At 37.8% G+C, this 14,652-nt stretch overlaps 1 protein-coding gene across 2 annotated transcripts in view; it reads left to right on the top strand.

The window, feature by feature from the left end:
- The first annotated feature begins 948 nt into the window (after positions 1–948).
- CELF2 (CUGBP Elav-like family member 2) overlaps positions 949–14,652 on the top strand; it is a 370,482-nt gene continuing 356,778 nt past the window's right edge. For both annotated transcript variants that reach the window (XM_062020104.1, XM_062020096.1), the window contains exon 1: positions 949–1,108. In XM_062020104.1, the coding sequence (XP_061876088.1) occupies positions 1,056–1,108 (53 nt within the window). In that variant the 5' untranslated portion in view covers positions 949–1,055. The remainder of the gene's footprint in view (positions 1,109–14,652) is intronic.

The following is a 14,652-nucleotide window of genomic DNA, read 5'->3' as shown; positions in this document are numbered from 1 at the left end:
AGAGAGTTAAAAATGCAAAAGAGAAATATTTAAACGCAGGGAAATCGATGTAAAAAGTCTTCCAGAAACACAAAAGAAGCCAATCATCAAGATTTTCCTAAATAAACACACACTAGCAGCAGCCACACAACTTTTTAGATCACCATAGTGATCTGGAGGATGTTTTATTATTTACTTTTTAAGAAGCAACAAAAAGAAGAAATGGATTAAATGGAATAATATAGTAAGTTTTTCCCCCATTCAAACCTCAAAGGGTTACTTCTGTCTTTGCATTATTAGGCTTTTCATTATTCCACAATAATAGCTGTCTTGCTATAAATCAGACTGTTTTTAGTCACAGCTTCAGCTTACAAGTATATTGAGCTTAATGGGTTAAAAAAATAAAGAGAAGTGCAAGATGATTTTGTATTCAAAAGGTTGTGAACTGTTTTTAATATCTGTCTACATGAGGGATAGGGGAGGAGGGAAGGGTGGGAGAGGACTTGCATTGGAAAGTCCCTCCTTTAAAGGTGTCAAACTCCTACCTGCACAGAATAGGGAAAGGGAGACCCCCAACAACCTTCAGAAAATAATATAAGAGCAAACCTCAGAGACAGAAGAAAATACCCAAAAGGAGAAGACTGCAGCTTGCAGTAATCTGTAAATGATTGCTGGCAAAGACTGGAGGCTTCAAGCCTGAGCTGTGTTTGTTCCAAAAGAAAGCCAAGAAGGACGGTGTTAATAAAGAGAGATTTAACTGTGGGCTGTGCTTGGAATAAAGTGGGCTACAAAAAGGTCAAATTTGATCAGTTGGAGCAGATTACAAGGGCTTTAAAAGGTAGTGGTGAAGAAATGAAACTGGGACTGTGAAGCAATATAGCACAAGATTGATTTTGGGGGTGGAGAGAAGCTGGGACAAGTGCTTATCAGCTTGAGAAGGAGGAAGAGCTGTGCTGGGTTTGTTGTCATTCCCACACTGAGTAGAGTACTTGCTGCTTTTGTGGTTAGGCTTCTCTGCCGTGTTTTTTCTCCTTTTTTTATAATACATATATATTATTCTTGTTTTTATTACTGTAATGGTGTCTATAATCTCTGACTTGGATCCTCTGAAAAGCTGGAAAGTTTTAAGGTAGGCCTATGTTTTCTTCTGTTTGGTACAGGCATTTTTTGGTTTAGCCCTAAATTAACTGGAGCTTGAGTTATAATCGAAATGTGAGCCCTGGGCTTAAGTAAGAGAGGAGTTTCTGGTAATTAGAGCCCTTTTAAGATACAGCAAACCTTTAAGCAGATGTTTAGAGAGAGCCAAGGGAGATTTTTAAAATATACTTCTCGGTGCTATGGTGTAATGAGGATTTTTTTCTTTCTTTCTTTCTTTATTTTAAGGAGAGGCTGTTCTGTAAATTCAAGTTCCTAGTAAGGGCTCACACCAGTTGAAACTGCAGGATTAACTCTCCGCTTTCCTCTCTGTGCTCTGCAGGGGAAAGGGTGGAAAACTTCAGAGAAGCAAAAAACAGCATGAAAGTTGATCAAGAAGTGGAAAATAGTCTTGGGGGAAGGAAGGGAGACAAATGTGCTCGTTTTGTTGTTGAAACTTCCACAGTTTGTTGTTCCTCTAAGGCATGTGTTTGATACTTAGAAGTTGCTACTGATTTTTACCTTCAGCACTACTATATTTTTTTTTTCTTTGAATAGTGAAAAATGGTAACTCAAACTGCTAAAAAAAAGGGTTAGGGGGGAAACCAAAATCACTGTTAATGCCTTGCTACAGATACCAAAACTCCACTGTATTTTATGTACGTGTTTAATGCCTGGTTTTGCATATTGAGAATCCGGACATAGAAAAAGTTTGCAGACGGTTTGCAGAAACTTCACTAAAACATTGGAAACATCTGGGAACTAGATGGCAAATGTATAAAATTAGTTACATATCTTTCCCTCATCTCTTATGCAAAATACGAAGCTGCACCTAATACAGTATTTCTATTTCTCTTTAAGGGAGTAAGTTACAGGGCTTTTGAGGGGAGAATTATTATTATTAACAATATTCTTTTTTTAAAGTATACTTGAGCTTCTTGCTACAATGTTTCAAAGAACTTAATGTATCCTGAGCTGAAAAAGGAAAACCAACCTTTCAAAAGTCAGACTATAAGGTCTACTTAAATGACTGGGTTTTTTCCTTTTCACTTGCAGAACATTAACCTTTATTTTTGCAGAAGCTTAAATTTCTCTGACCATCTTCTGAGCCTATGTGTAGGAACATGGACTAAGATCCTTCATCTTCGTCTGTGGCACGATACTTGACATAGTTTGCTTATTGCAGATTTGTTTGTTATTATTTATGTCATTTAGTACACAGAATAATGAATTTCTATCTGACTTCCAAAACTTTAATGTGGATGTTAGATCACATACAGCATTCTGTGGGGTGGTGGAGTGCAGGGCTGTGATTGGCATCTGGACCAGAGCTAGGGTGACTCCTCTGAGTCATCACCAATGAATGCCAGTTAAGAGCTTTTGCAGAGCTCCGTATCTATTGTCTTACAGCATATGTGCTCCAGAAAAGCTACCCTATGAATTGTTTGTAAAGTTTATCTAACTTTATGAGACTACTTCTGATTTCTCTGCTAGTCAAGTCAGGTGATAGCTGGGTTTTGCTGAACGGAGGGATGACACAGAGGACTTGAAATTTGAAGAGATTTAAGGAGGGGAGATTGTTGTCCTTTTGAAGAGTCCTGTTTTCTTTCTAAAAAATGACATATTTAAATGACTGTAGAATAAATATCTCCCTGGCACTTTTTTTCCTAGAGTATGATTGAAGTTTCTAAACTTGATGTGTGAATCTGGAGATTACAGCTGTATGGACACTGAGTAGGTCAAAGATGTGATTAAATCAGTTTTACTGGACATTTCTTTGTTCGGTTACTGTGTATGATTACAGTAGCAAATCTGTACAGCTGCAGTATGCAGAGAGTGAAGAGCTGGGAAAAAGAAATAGGTAATATAAGTGGGATGATCACTGATAGTCAAAATAAAAAAGAGCCACAAGTCAACACATAGCTCGTGGTTTGTACCTTATGAAATTGTAATGCCACTTCTACCTTTTCTTATAAATTTTGGTTCCTTTCTCCTGCAGGTCCATTTCCAGTCTTTTGGTGCCTCTGAGCTTACTGTTTTTAGTGTCTCACCTCCATGTATCAAGGAAGCCTGGAGCTAATATTTACAAGAAATAGAGGAGTGCTTCTATGTGTTTCTCTTAGGTGCCACAAATTCTTCAAGACCCAAATGAAATGAAGTAGTAAATGCTATGATTTGCTCAAGAGTAGTGTCCTACAGGGGCAAATTATCAATTTTATTTTCCTTGTGCACCCCCTGTAATTTATTCTGTGGCTCACTCACAGTGACCTGCTTATCTGGGAAAAGACTGACAGATGCAGATCTCATGGAAGTGGGGGGGGGGGGGGGGGGGTGGAGGAATAACTGCATTGGGGCTTAATAATTTCCAGGAGCTCAGTGTAGATATGGGCTGCAATGATATTAGTTACCCCTATCTTTTGATCATCTACCCTGATCCTCAAATCCCCTGGGAGCACATTCTCTGCCCACTGAATTAAGTTGACAGTAAAGTACAATTTTAAAGCAGACAGGGCTGGTGTTGGAGCCCCTGGGGAAGGTGACGATGGAAGACGTCAATGGATTTTGCTGGACTTCACCCAGCAGGGTGAATTGTAAATTGTAATATGTTCTGTATATATAATATTACATTAAGTTTTCCTCTTTTGCTGTGTCTGTGTAGGGTAGGACAGTGAGAGTAGCAAAACTTTCTGGCAAGTCTCAGCGCTCACTAGGTTCACATTACAGTATGGGGAGGGAGGAACTCATGGGCTCTAAGCACAGTTTAATGTGCAGAACAAAGACCACTTCAGAAAATATTTTATTTCACTGGATTTGTCGATAAATGATCTGATTAAAATCAATGGAAAGTAATTTGTGAGAGTTCATGGATTTATTTTTTGCTCCTGCTTCCTGTTGTCTCTTTTCAGATAAGCTCCCAGCATAAGATCTATGCTTTGACATTAACACACTGTTTCCTGATCTTCCCTTATAGATGCCTTCTCACTTTTCATTGTGTGACTAGAATAAGTGCCATGTCTGGTGTACTCCCTGGAGCCAGGAGAGATAGGTGAAACTTCAGACCTTTATAAAATCCCTCAGAGCTTTACCAGCAAACTATGTGTGCTCACCTAGCCCCTTGTGGACCCAGAAATCCCATTTACCTGTCTCCAGAATGACACAGGAGTTGGGATCTAGCCCCCTCAGTGCATAAGAAAGACCAAGTTCAGCTATTGTGACTCCAGAAAAGTCTCTAAGCTCTTTTCAAAACACCCTCTGTAGTGCTGGGATATGGTTTTGTTTGTCATGCATGACAGGGATAGCTTTGGTCACTGTTTCTGAAGCCAAAGCCTGTGCTCTGGGCTCCTACAACAGCAAAAGCAGAGCGGTAGTCTGTCAAGGAGAGGAATTAAAAGGAGGAAAAAAAAAATATCCCTTAAGGCCATGTTTCTTCTGTTGCTTTTCTCCCTTAATTTGGCTCCAACAAGGCTAAATGCAGCACTATAAATCACATGAGTTACCTATACAGGGAAGACCTTGTACCCCTTTGCATTCCTGTCTGAAGAAGTATGTGACCTTTCTATGGCTTATTGCCAGGAAAAAAAATGTTGGGTTTTGCTTGACTTGGGAACCTCAAGGGGAAATCCAAGCAAAGAGTAGAAGTTTTCACTCAGAGGAGCAGACAATTTACAGTCTGAAGCAGGGAATCTTGCTGTACTGCTCTGCATACAGATAACCTGAGTTTCACAAGTCCTATTGAACGGGCCCATACAACTTGACTAGTGGAGCTGGGAACATCTTGTTTGGAACACTTCATGCGGATGTACCAAATTCAAAAGTTCTCTCCAGAATGCCTTTTCCCATCACACATACCACCAGCCTGTAAATGGTTTGACTTTTAAGGAGGGGAAAAAAAAGAGTATTTTTCATTCTTGGCAAGGCAGTCATGGAGGAGCAATTTCAGCATCACTGGTGTTTGTATTTTGAGCTATTTTGGGTGCCTGTGAACTAAGGTGGGTTAAATAGCTTCAAGGTGTTTAAATAGGGGAAGAGGGAAGTACACACAACAGCTCGAATTTGGCTGTTGACACAGAACAATAAACCCAGATCCTTGTGATGATGATAAGTCTTGTTCCTCTTTTGGCTTTTGCCTTTCCATCTTAGCAAAGCTTTAGATAAGGCACCTTGTACTGCTTGCACAGTATCTGAACAGATCTGTTAAGTGCATGGACCCTCAAAGAACTACTGAAAGGAAGCAAAAAAAACCCCTATTTCATACATGCTTTACTCTGAGGTTCTCTATGATGTTGTCTTCATGCACTGCTCAAAAACAAGCCCTGAGAGTTTGGCCCAGGGACATAATGCTGGACTCTCATCACCACCATGAAATGGAGACAATGGAATTTCAGATGTCAGTGGAGAATACAAATTCCCCTCAAATTACCAAAATGTGCTCGTTTTATAAAAAAAATAAATATGCATGAAAAGAGGGTGTGTGTATCTTGTAACAACTAAAAACACATTTGAGAAATTGTTTTTCACTTAACTCCTTCAGAAATACAGATTGTGGCAGAGGTGGTACTGAAAGGGGATATTAGCAAGAGTCATATAAGTTCGGAGCCATGACACAGATGAGAATCACTAGGGAGATGATGGGTCTTACTAAGCTTTGATATGTAAAACATGAGCAGCAAAACATACTCAGAATTCCTCTGCTTTCAGTTTGAATGTGTAACTGCAATCACTCAAGTGAATAATACTATGATGAAAAATTAGGGACAGCTATACTGAAGTACAAGTTTTTAAGCATTTTCTTCATCGTTTATATTTCCTCTGAACTTTATGTAGAAGATAATGCTGGCAATTATTCTTGGGTTGTGGGTTGGTTTTTTTTTCTTTGTCAGGATATATGAGGTGATTAAAAAAGCAAAGATAACAGAAAATAGTAAATTAGGATATAACACAGTCCTGTATCTATTGCTGATGGCTGAGAAAGTCATCTAGTCCTCTAAGCCTGTGCAAATTTATTCTTACATCTTTATTTTCCCCTGATTAAAATTCAATATCACTCTTTTCAATAAGAGGTTATTCTCTGCTGTTTTACTAAAAACAATCCACTTTTCATATCAAGCCTGTATACAAGCTTATTACATCTTGTTTATTTGGACATGAGTTGTTAAATCTTCCAGGTGCTTTATGGAGGATTTAACCATCCAATTCAAACGAATGCTCTCTCACAAAGAGGTTTACTTACCGTTGCTGCTATCTTTCTTTACCTAATTGTTTAAATTGCCCTAACCTCTAAAACATAACATGAAATTACTGTGCCAGCAACACAGAGGCTATGATGGTGTGTTGTAACATTCTCCTAAACACCAGTGATTTTTTGTTCTGGGACTTCCTATACAAGGCATGATGACTTTTCCTCCGTGGATGCTTCCTCCATTAATTTATCTGATGGTTTTGCAGTTTTAATTTTGAGCCCACAACATCTTGCAGCAAAGAAGTCCTGGGGCTTGACACTGATTGCATCTATGCTAACAAAACAATACACATGGAGGACTCTTTTATATGTAAAATTGTCTTGCACCCATGTTTTGGGATATGTGGTAGCTGTTTGGAGGCCTTGAGGCATTGAATTCACATTCCTTTTTTTTGAGAGAAGTGGGAGGTTGTGTTGTTTCTGCATCTGCTATATTGCAAAACTTTATTCCTGGATGGTGAGTAGTGACACCCAGTCACATGGATGCACTTGTTGCAGGAGGAGTGTAAAACAAGATCATTTCCTATACATGTTACTTAATCATACTGACTTTCATCTACCATTTCATCATCTTCATCTCTCAGATCAATGAGAGGCCTAATGTACTTCTGCAGATCTCTGCAGCTCTTTCACAACTAATCCATTGCAAATTTTAAGCTTTGTCTAGTTCTGAGCTCAGTGGAACTGAAATAAGGAGGAAATTGCCTGTAGAAAGGAGAGGTAACTGGGTAGTGGCAGCATTACATTGTGCCTTGAGAGATAAGGTTATAATTTTAAGCTTTTCTCAGGCTTTCTATGTCAGTTTGGATGAGTTACTTAATCTGTGTGTGCCTCAGTTCTCACCAGTAAAATGGAGTTGTTAATACCTGTCTTATCCACTTTGGCTATAAACTTTTCATGGCTATAGAGGTGAACAGCTCTGTCTGCATAGAGTTCATAGCAGTAAGGGCTCAGCATTGGGCTGAACTTTTCAGCACCTGCCCTCATAAAAATAATTTACTTAACCAAAACTAGAATTTAACTCATTTGAGAACAAATAACTCCTTGCTCATTTACTAAAACCCTTTCTTCAGTATTTTTGCCTTCACAAAGCAGCTCCATCGACTGACTAGCCACTCAAATTCCTTACATGCACCAGCTTTTTTCCAATAAGTTTTTAGGCTGGAGCTGTTTGAAGCCTGGAGCCCAGCACTGAATGATCTGAATAAACTTTGCCTAATGGCAAATTCCTTAGCTTGGAGGTTTGGGTTTCATATCCCCCCCCCCCTTTTTTTTTTGTGTGTGTGATGCTTCTGTTCAGTAATGCTTCATAAAAATGTGTAAGCTCAGTTACTGTTCTGTTTTGTTACACCCCCTCCAAACTTGTTTCTCCTTTGGTATGCATTTCCTTCTCTACATAGCTGCACACATGGATAATTCTTTTGATAGGCTCATTTCTCTCACTCTTTTATTTTTCTAATCCCCTCCCCGGTTGACAAACAACTTTACTCACCTGTTTTTCATCACCTCTATTCAGCTATACGTGTGCCACATAGGATTTTACCAACCCATTGGTAGTAAACCCTGCCATCACCATGTGAAGGGATATCATTACAGCAGTGACACTCTTCTAGTAGTTATTATTCCAGCAGTTGTTATTACAGCATGGCCTATATAAGTGACTTTGTTCAAGAGAGATTCATTAAAGATCTCTTGTACCCCTGTCAGTTTCAAGGTGCAATACAAAGGATGGAGTAAAGGAAGGTGAAATCAGGGAGGTATTCAGTCTCTCTTACTGAGCCTTTACATAAGATCCAGAAGAATTTCTTTTGCTTGATCTGAGCAGAAGCTAAATTTCATATTTGTAAGGAAAATGTTCTAACTGTTCCTTGTGAGTGTTGTCTGGTGGGTATCTGTCTCCCAAGAAAACTCTTCAGATTTCAAGAACTCTTAATACTCCTGAAAAATCTACTGTGACACTAAAAAAATTCTTAGCATAACCTAAATGTTACCATTCAACCTCTTTTACATGAGCAGCTGAATATACTTCTACTGATTATACTCTACTTAATATAAACAAAGCAAGCCTTATATGAATCACAATTCTATATAACTTTCTCAGATGTTCTTTCCTTGATTTTATGTGTTTCCCCCATGTTTTCATCAGAAGTGGAAGAAGTTCCTCAGTTTTTTATCCCTCATCTGGTAAAGTCATTCCTTGTATACAAAGCTGGTTTTGATAATTCATTATAGAATACTTGTTTTTGTGTTGGCCCCAAGCTAATATTAGCAGATCATTTGGTTACTGATCTCTTGTTGATCTGCAGATGGCAGTTTGTTGTTGTTGTTCCAGTTTAGGGGTTTTTTTCCAACCGAGTTTTAAAACTGAAGATTTTCTAAAGGTAGAAATATTGGTAGACTCCAATGATTATCACAATAATTTTCCTCTCTCTCTTTTGTTGAACGTATGTGTTTCAGTTTATTGGAAAAATCTGCTATGCCAGGTCTGCTAGATTGTTTTCTCCTCTTTTTTTCCTTTCTCTTGTTTTCTCCTGTTTTTTTCTTTCTTTTTTTTTTTCTCTTACAGATGTCAAGTTAAATTGTCTGTAGACAGTTATCTTTAAGAAATACTTTACATAGATAATTTCTATCTGTTAAAAATTTAATTTACTTCTTCTGGTAACTTTGCAAGAGTTTTCAGTAGCAGATGGAAACTTTTTCAGCTTAACATACCTGAACTGCAATCTATATTTATGTATTAAAATAACAAATCAGCTGAGCCACAACTTAGCTGGGTTTGGAAATCTTGGTATGACTTGAGTGATTTGATTAAGCATATTCCATCCAAGAATTTATAAGAAACTATGGAAAGCTGTAAAGTTAAAGGAGCGAGAAGCTAAGATTTTTCTTTAGCTTTAAGACTCTAAGTTTTAAATCAGGTTCTTGGTTTCCAGGTCCCAAAGAAAACAATGACGCATTACAGACAGGACTCCAAGTGCATCTTTGAAACAGTAAACATTTCAGTTCTGAAAAATATGTGGACTTAACATTTTTCAGCAAAGAATACATTATAAATGTACAAGTGAATTAATATACATGTGTCACCCCAACACTACTCTTCCCTTTACAATCATTCTGAACCAGGAGGTACTGGCAGACTTTAAGCTGATACTACCTAATTCTGCAAACAGTAACTAAATTCACCTTCAAGCACTTGTAGTGTGAATTTCACTTCTCAGTCTCTCAGGCTGTAATTAATCTTTGCTTTAAACAATCAAGGGGTTACTGCACATCAACCAGAGGCAGTTTCTATTCCCTCGGAGGTTTGCACAACTTTCCATGCGACTTCCTTCAAGAAGTATCAGGCTCTTGATCCATTTTACATGTTGGAGCCATATTTTTAATGTACTCAGTCAGGACTATTGCTGTGCATATTAACTTGGCACTTCAGCTGGACATCCTTTCTGCCCCAGTCTTAGGGAAGAACTTCAGTCCCACCAGTAGCTGGCACTGATGAGGCTGGTGGGTGTCACTGTAGCCCCTTGACTTCCCTCTTGTTGGAAAAACTGACCTTGCCAAGAGTTGCAGAATGTTGTTGACTGGGGTCAAGTTTCATCTGGACATGCCAAAATAAAGAATTTATGTAGTCTGGGAAGAATTATGGGCTTGGAAGGCGGAGATAGGTATTAAAGGTCTCAAATGGGGTGATGGGGAGAAAAGTATTTAAACGCTGACGTAAACTTTCATTGACTCCAACAGGAATTAATTGGCAGGGTTTTTATATGACTTTTGGGGTTAGATTTCCAGCTGACACAAACTGATGAAGCTCCATTGAGCAAGATTATTGACTTTGACTAACAGGGAGATGAGCCCCATGTGTTTTGCAGAAGACTCGACATCTTTCTTTTTATACATAAAGTCTCTGGGTCTAATAGGAGAAAAAAAATGTCTTGGTCTGAGTACTTAGCGTATTAATTCCAGCCTATTGATGCCCAGTTTTACTTTGTCTGAAGTCTGGACTCTCAAAAGCCCTTGAGAGTAAGGTTACATTAAGTTTTCATTTTCTAGTTAATTTTTCCTGTACTTAACAGAAACAGATGACTGACCTAGCTCTTTGCTCTTTAGTCAGCGTTCAAGTAGACTAATAAATTTAGTCTAATCCGTTAACAAAGCTAAACCTATGACATCCGCAAGTTGCAGACAAGCTGTGTAAACTAACTATATAAGTTGCATACCAACTTTAAATCATTGGCAAGTGGAGACAGGAGAAACCAATCTTGCTATGTTGTAGAGTAACTTAGTTTTGCCAAGGGATTTTCGAAAATGATTTTCTTTTTTTTTCTATGCCTGCAAAATCAGTTTGTATTTTCAACACAGAACGAGGTTCCCACATAGAGCTCTGGTACTGCTCTTAGACTGAGCTCATATCTCCCTGCTGTTCACTGAGAGTTTCAGCTATATCTGTGTGCCGTAAGTTGCTCTGTTTGCCGTGAGATTCATTGAAATCTGTGGTTAATGAGAGTTTACATCACGCATGCAGCTCTTACAAGTGCAACTATAGTCTTGTTACATGATGCCTCGAAGCTGGCTAGATTGCTATATTATATGGACTGAAGTATTTTCTTGCATCTCTACTCTCACTCTTCTCATAAGAAGAATTTAAAAGTAGACTCAGTTCTGCACCTCCACACCTCTGGAAAAAAACAAGTTCCTGTTTTATTAAGAGGTCTCCTAACTTAAAAGTACCCTTTCTAGCAATAATTTCTGCAGTAAGCTACAATCTGAATTTTTCTATTGGTATGGGTCTGTGATGCAGTTATTGCAGTTTACATCCTTTCTTACCTATCTTATCTGCAGATACTGTACAACCATGCACAGCAGAGTGTCCAACAACAAAAACAGGTAATTATTCTTGCAGTGACAAAATAACACAAAGACTTTGAACCACTGCAAATAAAATTCATGTTCCTCACATTGGCGTGCTTGAACAAAGACAAGAAAAATGAGCATGGATGAAGCTGCAGATCCAATTCTAGGAGGCATAACTTTATCTTATTTACATGCAGATAAGAAGTTACCTTTGCCAGAATTATTTTTGCTACAGTTACAGATGTTTCCTGGGCCAGCATCATAGCAGAAAAAGAAAAAAAAATTCCAGAAAGAACATCAAAGTCACTATCTAAGAAAAAAAAATCATCTGAAAACAAAATGTCCTGTAATGTGCAGAAACCTAGCTTGAATGTACTCTGTACCTGTATTAATCTGACTGTAGTAATCATTGCCTTGTTTCCCCATTAAACTCTCTGCAAGTTATTACAGAGTTGATTACACATCATGTGTTGGCAATTCAGGTCCTGGATTAAATTTAAGCTGATATTATGAAAATACCTCCTATAACAACAGCAGGGAAACAAGCTCTGTTGATGAAAATGAGCCATATATACAATGAGCTTGTGATTTGGACATGAAACAATGTTGGGCTCCAGGTTGCAACACCACAAAACAGGACAATTTGGAGGAAAGAATGAGTTCTGCATTTATTTTGTTTCCCCTTGTTTGTTCTTACAATACACAATGGCACTCAGACCACACAGGAAGTTTGCACAAGTCTAGATGCTGAAAGTGGGATGGGAAAGCAGAACTAGTTCTGCAGCAAATAACTGGATATCTTTTCATCTTCAGCAACTGGAAAAAGCCTGACACTACTGAATAAAATCAGCTTTGCAGGAAGGAAGCTGTATAATCAGTATGTATGACAGTTTCTTAAGATGTGATGATCTGGAACAGAGTAGTTACCTATATATGGTATCTTTGTATCTTCTCAGTAGTAGAAGCCAATTTTGAATTCCTTCAGGAAGATGATAAAAAGACATGTGTTTTCACTGAGGGGTTCCAGGAATAGTTAGCTAATAATTTCAGAAGGACATCGTTATGAGGAGTCGTTAATTACAGAGGCAAAGACTTGTACAGAATAACAAGCATTTCTCAGAAACAATGATTTAGGCTTTCATCGTTTGAATTTTGTCGTATGATAGAAGGGAAAAAAAACTTCTTATGAGAGATTTGAAACCAATAACCCACATGACACAGGATACTGTGCCAATAGATACCATGGAGGCCAAATGCTTAGAGTTGAAAAAAAACCTGTGGTTTTTATGGATGATGAGAGCATCTACAATTAGATAGGATTAAAACGGCTGGGGAAGGATATAAGTCCTCACGCTTTGGCTGACTACTATGTGAGGTTGAGAAGAATCTTTCCTTATTTGGCAACACATCCTTGTCCGTGTAGGCTTTTCATACCTCTTAGGGATAGAAGGTCATATAAAACAAACTCCCATCTGATTCCATGAGACAATTTGTGTGTTATACAAGAGTGTTAAAACCCTACTAATTGAATTTTCTTTCCTGACACTGAATTCTAACAGCATTTATGTTATTGCTGCAATGCATGGAGTCAAAAGAACAAATCTTTCAAGCCTTGTTTTACTAAAGAATGTATTTTATTTAACAGCATTACATATGGTATCTTTACCACTTTCTGGACTGATGAGTTCTGCATGGTAATTTTGCATTACTTTAAAATAATTATTCATTATCCCTCACCATTTGAACTACGTGTGCTCTCAGATAGGTAAATTGTGTACTTTAGCAAGCAAACCGGTGTTCCAGCATTAGGAACACGTAGACTTCCTCCCCCTCCTTCCCATGCTAAAAATCTCTGTACACAATAGCTGTACTGCCACATGTCATGGGGACACTGTGTAAATTATACAGTTACAAATTTGTCAGTCTACCCAAATGTCTGAAATAATAATGTCACATTAGTTATATTTCAGATGTAAGCCCAGCTTGTTTTAACCTTGATTTGTGTGGCAGCTAGCCATACCAACAGCTTGAGCATGGTTGATTTTAAACAACTTTGTTTTAATGCAACAAGATTCTCATTTAATTCCTGGGAGCTTGATGCAATGGTGATCAAAGATAAATTCAGACATATCCCTGAAGTAAAGACTTAGATTAGACTGACCAGAAAAGACAAGCTCCTCAAGATTTCTAGATCGCAAGATCTTTTGTATGTTGAAATTCAAACTTTTTGAAGTTGGATAGCAGACTTGGAAATATATAGATGGAGAATTGCATTACATTCATTCTAAGCTTTGATATAATTTGGACCAGTTTTGATTTTCATTAAATTTTACTTTTGTGGAAAGACCTGTATAACCAAGATTTATTTATTTGTTTGTTTGTTTATAGAAAACCTGTGTTTATTTGGGATTTCGGGTTATTTTTCCTCTACATTATCTTTCCACGTTATTGATGAAAAAATTATTGTAGAAGACCTGTAACTCTTGAAATCTGTGTTCTTTGTTTGTGCCTTGTGTGTGTGTCTTGATTGGATCCTCTGTGTTGAATCAGATGAAGATTCAGATTGGGGAAAGGAGTGTCCTGCTTCAGGTTATTTGGTATTTTTGGTGGTTTCAGTGTTGTTGAGAAAGTCTGTTATAGGTTAGGTTGGTTTGCTTTAGATTTTGTTGAGGTTTTTCTTTTTTCCCATTATTGTTATTTCATTTGGCTTGAGGTGGGTTTTATTTTGGTTTGGGTCATTTGTTTTGGTTTTATTTTAGTTATTTTTGTCGGAGAGGATTAAAAGTGTCCTTGTCTGAAGCACTATACTAGAGAGGCTGTCTTTACTTAATTGCCTATTTTCAGAGGGCTTAAAACAGTTTAATATTTTTGAGATTACCACTTCCTTGCCAAGCATCTCAGAAGCTAGGCAAGAAGTCCAAAAAAGTTAATATTTGCACATAACTGTACTTACACATCTGCTTCCTAGAGAGTGGGAAGAGACTATGATGTTCACTTCAGTTTGAAATCAATGATAGTCAACTTAGGTCTCTACATTTCAAATTTGAGGAGTTCACTAACATAAGCATCAAAAACTGAGTTGAACCTTTGAGTGATTCTTAAGCCTGTGGTGAACAGAATCAAATTGCATGCACTAATGGTCCTTAGTTACCTCAAAAAACTCTGGCTACTTTGCAACTGTATGTTCTTTCTTTGCCAATAGCTGATGTTCAATGTTCTCGCTTTCCCTTCTATAGGGAAAATACAACTTTTTGTTTTTAAACATGCTTGGTAAAATTGGAAACATTTTAGGGTTTCCTCATTTTTATTTTTTTCCCTTCAAGTCTTCAATTCCTGGTTGTTGGGTTTTTTTATAATTGAGAAAGAAACCATATAAATGTGGGCTTTAATTTCCTGTGTGATGTTGTCAATGGTGGTGAGGAAACAGGAGTAACAATCTAAAGTCCTCTATT

This window comes from Colius striatus, chromosome 1 (assembly GCF_028858725.1).
Source record: "Colius striatus isolate bColStr4 chromosome 1, bColStr4.1.hap1, whole genome shotgun sequence".
Taxonomy (NCBI): Eukaryota; Metazoa; Chordata; class Aves; order Coliiformes; family Coliidae; genus Colius; species Colius striatus.
This window is presented reverse-complemented; position numbering and strand designations above follow the sequence as displayed.